Here is a 4,078-nt window from a genome sequence, read left to right on the forward strand (position 1 = left end):
TGTGGTGTGTTTGATGCTTTTTGGAATGGGTTCCATGGTGTTTCTTTGTTTCGAGACTACCAGCGGGAATACAAATCTCAGGCTGTATGCTACAGACATACTTTCATAATACACCTACTTTGAACTTTGATCCTGGTGTTGAATACTGCATACATGCTTTGTGACAAATGTACTTTGAACTTTGAAATTGCAGGTGGCATGCAGGCAAACGGCAAAATGTTCTGCGGGACTCGTTGATGAGAACGACGGGAAAATAAAACGGGACGGCTATAGGAGTGATGTAAATGGGCGGATAGTCACTGGAACTGACTCGGTGGACGCAGGGTTTGTTTCTCTGCTGCAAGTCTCCATCAATCAATGACCCGAACCCAATGGGACCTGATCAAGCAATATCATACTTTAAATCCAATGACTGGGCTGGCATAGCACAAATGATCCCATTGCTGAATTACAATATTTCCTATCAAGTTATGCTTCATTGTTAACGGCCGCATGTTTGCTGGTGTCTCATTTGTAATGGTGAAATAATTGTATTGCAACACAATGAAGATGCCACGCTGCTGTCGTCATCTTTATTTCTCAATGCTAAATTTGTCGGTATTGAACGATGTCGCAATTGAAGATTCCCAGAGGAGATCTCAGGGTTTATAACTGTGATGCTCCCGGACGGAATGCGGATCCGGAGCTTCAATCAGAAAGGCCGCCAACAGCGTGCGGGCCGAAAATGTTGGAAACATTTAACAGCGCCCGGAGGATCTGCTATTTGATCATTGCCATCATTGGCTTACCCGGTAAGCGACTGGAAATGATGCGTTGTCAGCCAGTAATTTGCTCCGTTTTGTACCTGGAATTATTGCCCGTTGATCCAGCGATAAATCCCATGTCCCATCATATTATCAGCGGCTTTATTCTGTTCAGATATTCCGAACAGCATTTGCTGTTTATTGCATTCTTTCAACTGAGACTAAACTTGAATTCTATTATGTAAAGTGACAAACTCCACGCTCAATACCTAATTCAATGACGAGCGGCAAACGGTAGACCGTAAGACATCGATTCAAAACGGCGCCTTTCCGTCCTTTGAGTCTGCTCGGATAGTTAATTATGACTAACTGATGATCCCTCTCAACCCCATTCTCCAGACTTCAGCCCGTAACATTTCACGCCTTTACATAACACATTAAATATCCCAAATAACTTGATCTCCACAGCCGTATGTGGCAGAAAATTCCACAGATTCACCACCCTCTGGAAAACCATTTCTCCCACCGTCTTCATTCTAAAGTGACTTCTCTCTATTCTGAGTCCATGCACTCTGGTCCCAGGCTCCACCACTACAGACGACACCCTCTACACATCCACTCTATATAAACGTTCAATATTTGACCGTTTTCAGTAAGATCCTCCCCCCCCCCCTCCGCATTATTCTAAACTCCAGCGAGTAATGACCCGCCTCCATCACCCGATCCTGATACGTTAAACTTGTCATTACCCGGATCATTCCCGTGAAAATCCTCCGGACACTCTCCAATGCCATCGCGTTCTTTCGTCTGTATGGGGCCCCAAAACCGCTCTGAACGCGGTGTGACTGACGCCTTACAAACCACAGCAGTACATACTTGAGTTTATATTCTGGTCCTCTCGAAATGAATCCTAACATCGATAAGTTCACCATTACCGGATCCTGCACCGAAGGCCCGTGGCCCCTCTGATTTCTGAATTTGCATCTTTGCGTCCCATCGTAGGATCAGCAACAGTGTTTTGTTAAGATATTGTGAGTAATATTCACTGTTCATTGCTTTCTTTCAACTGAGAGTAACTATGAAATTATTATTGTAAAAATGACAATTTCCACGTTCTCGATCGGACTCACGGTCGGGTTGCAGACATGTTGTTGCCTGTATCAGGGCCGTCTGTCGGTGCCGGTCATCCATCTCTGAAGCGGTCTCCATTCGTATATTCTGCTTACACAGTAACATAATTGCTCCAGTGAAAACGGTGTTTTATAGGGACAAGAATTATAGGACCCGGTTATGTGTAAGCAGGGCCTGAGAAACAGAACTCAGTCTGGTGTCAAGAGGCAGAGCAGATAACCACGAGGAAATCTTCAGATGCTGGAAATTCAGACAACACAGAAAAAATGCTGGCGAAACGCAGCAGGCCAGGCAACACCTATAGGGAGAGGCGCTGTCGATGTTTCGGGCCGAGACCCTTCGTCAGGACCAGATAACACTTCGTCAGAGCAGATAACCAGTTGATTAAAACAAGGGGTGGCAATGTGCACCGGGTGAGTAGGGTCTCTCACTGACGAAGTCACCCGGGGTTCCGAACAGTCGGCGCAGTTTATTAAATAATCCATTCTCTTTTATTCTTCACAGTGAATTTGGTGGCGATCGCTATCCTGTCCCGGGGAAAGTGCGGCCTCTCCAGCTGCACCACTCGCTACTTGGTTGTCATGGCAGCAGCGGACCTGCTGGCTGTCGTCACCGCCGTCATACTCATGCGAATCAGCTATTACTTTCCCGGATCATACCTGGACAGGTATCCCACCTGTAACATTAACTTTTTCCTGATGTGCGCGGCCAGGGACTGTTCCGTCTGGTTCACCGTCGCATTCAGCTTCGACCGCTTTGTCCTCATTTGTTGCCAGAAGCTGAAAACAAAATACTGCACCTTGAAAACTGCGGCTGCGGTTCTGGCGATAACCGGCGTCCTGCTGTGTTTGAAAAACGTCCCCTTCTATTTCTCTTCCGAACCCAAATTTATCATCGATAAAGTACCGTGGTTCTGTAAACGGAAGCGGGTTTATTACACCGACCCGCTGTGGGTGGGGTTCAGGATGTTTGATAAGGTTGTCACCCCCCTGCTGCCTCTCGCTTTTATTTTGCTGTTCAATGTTCTGACGGTCAGACACATTTTACTGGCCAGTCGTGTGCGGAAGGCCCTGAGGGGTCAGAGCAAAGGGCAGAATCAAAGTGACCCGGAGATGGAGAGCAGGAGGAGGTCGATGATCTTACTGTTTACTATATCTGGCAGCTTCATCCTTCTGTGGTTAACAACTGTCCTTGACTTCTTATATTACAACATCGCCGGAACAACTCCCAGCCAGTACAACAATTCCGAGTTCATCTTTGCACATGTCGGATATATGCTACAGAACTTCAGTCTGTGCACCAACACTTTCATTTATGGGGTGACTCAATCGAAGTTCAGGCAGGAGTTTGTCAACGCCGTGAAGTATCCGGTTAACTCCGTCCTCCGAATTATTAAGAAATAAAATCTCGTAGTGCTGTCCCTACTGGGAGAGTGGGGAAGTGAGGAGAGGATTATTGAATTAACTGAAAAAAATAAATGCTCCAAAAATGTTCGGCATAAACTCAAGAGAGAAAAATGTTACTCCGTTAATAACATAGTGACTGACAACTAAAATAAAATCCTTTCTTTTTCAATCTTTTTATTAAGTTTTTCAAAAGTAAATACTTAATGATCATGGTTGTGTCAAGCGAGTGGGATTAGACTGTTGGTAATTAATATATGAAAGAAAAAGCTATAAATAGCACCAATATAATTGACCTCCCAAACCCTTGATAGCCAAAATAGAAAAAAATAAAAAGATGGGGAAAAAAACCAAAATTGAAATCGAAAAACATCTAAACCAAACTAAAACAAAACGAAACAAAGCTGGGCTATTCAATTATATCAAATAATATCATTAATGTCGTTAACTCCGCTTCCCTACTCAACTCAATGAATAAAATAAAGGGATCAGAGAAGGTCAGATTACATTCTATGAAAGTATTGACTAAAAGGCCTCCAGGTTTCTGCAAATTTAACCGAGAGGTCAAATGTGACACTTCTAATTTTTTCTAAATTAAAACAAGATATGGTTTGGGAGAACCATTGAGATGTGGTTAGAGGATTAATTTCTTTCCAGTTCAATAGCCATTAAGGAGGCAGATGCAATCATCTGCCGAGCTTCAGAGGGCAGATCGATCATTGGTAAATCAAAAATTGCCGTAATTGGATGAGATTGTAAATCCATATGTAAAATTGTAGAAAATATATCAAAAATATCTTT

At 43.7% G+C, this 4,078-nt stretch overlaps 1 protein-coding gene across 1 annotated transcript; it reads left to right on the top strand.

The window, feature by feature from the left end:
- The first annotated feature begins 607 nt into the window (after positions 1-607).
- LOC132387522 (probable G-protein coupled receptor 139) lies at positions 608-3,277 on the top strand. The gene is made up of 2 exons (XM_059959893.1): positions 608-791; positions 2,379-3,277. The coding sequence occupies exons 1-2, from the start codon at positions 608-610 to the stop codon at positions 3,275-3,277; spliced, it is 1,083 nt and encodes a 360-aa protein (XP_059815876.1).
- The last annotated feature ends 801 nt before the right edge of the window (positions 3,278-4,078 follow it).

The sequence above is a fragment of the Hypanus sabinus genome, unplaced genomic scaffold, assembly GCF_030144855.1.
Source record: "Hypanus sabinus isolate sHypSab1 unplaced genomic scaffold, sHypSab1.hap1 scaffold_194, whole genome shotgun sequence".
In the NCBI taxonomy this organism is placed as follows: domain Eukaryota; kingdom Metazoa; phylum Chordata; class Chondrichthyes; order Myliobatiformes; family Dasyatidae; genus Hypanus; species Hypanus sabinus.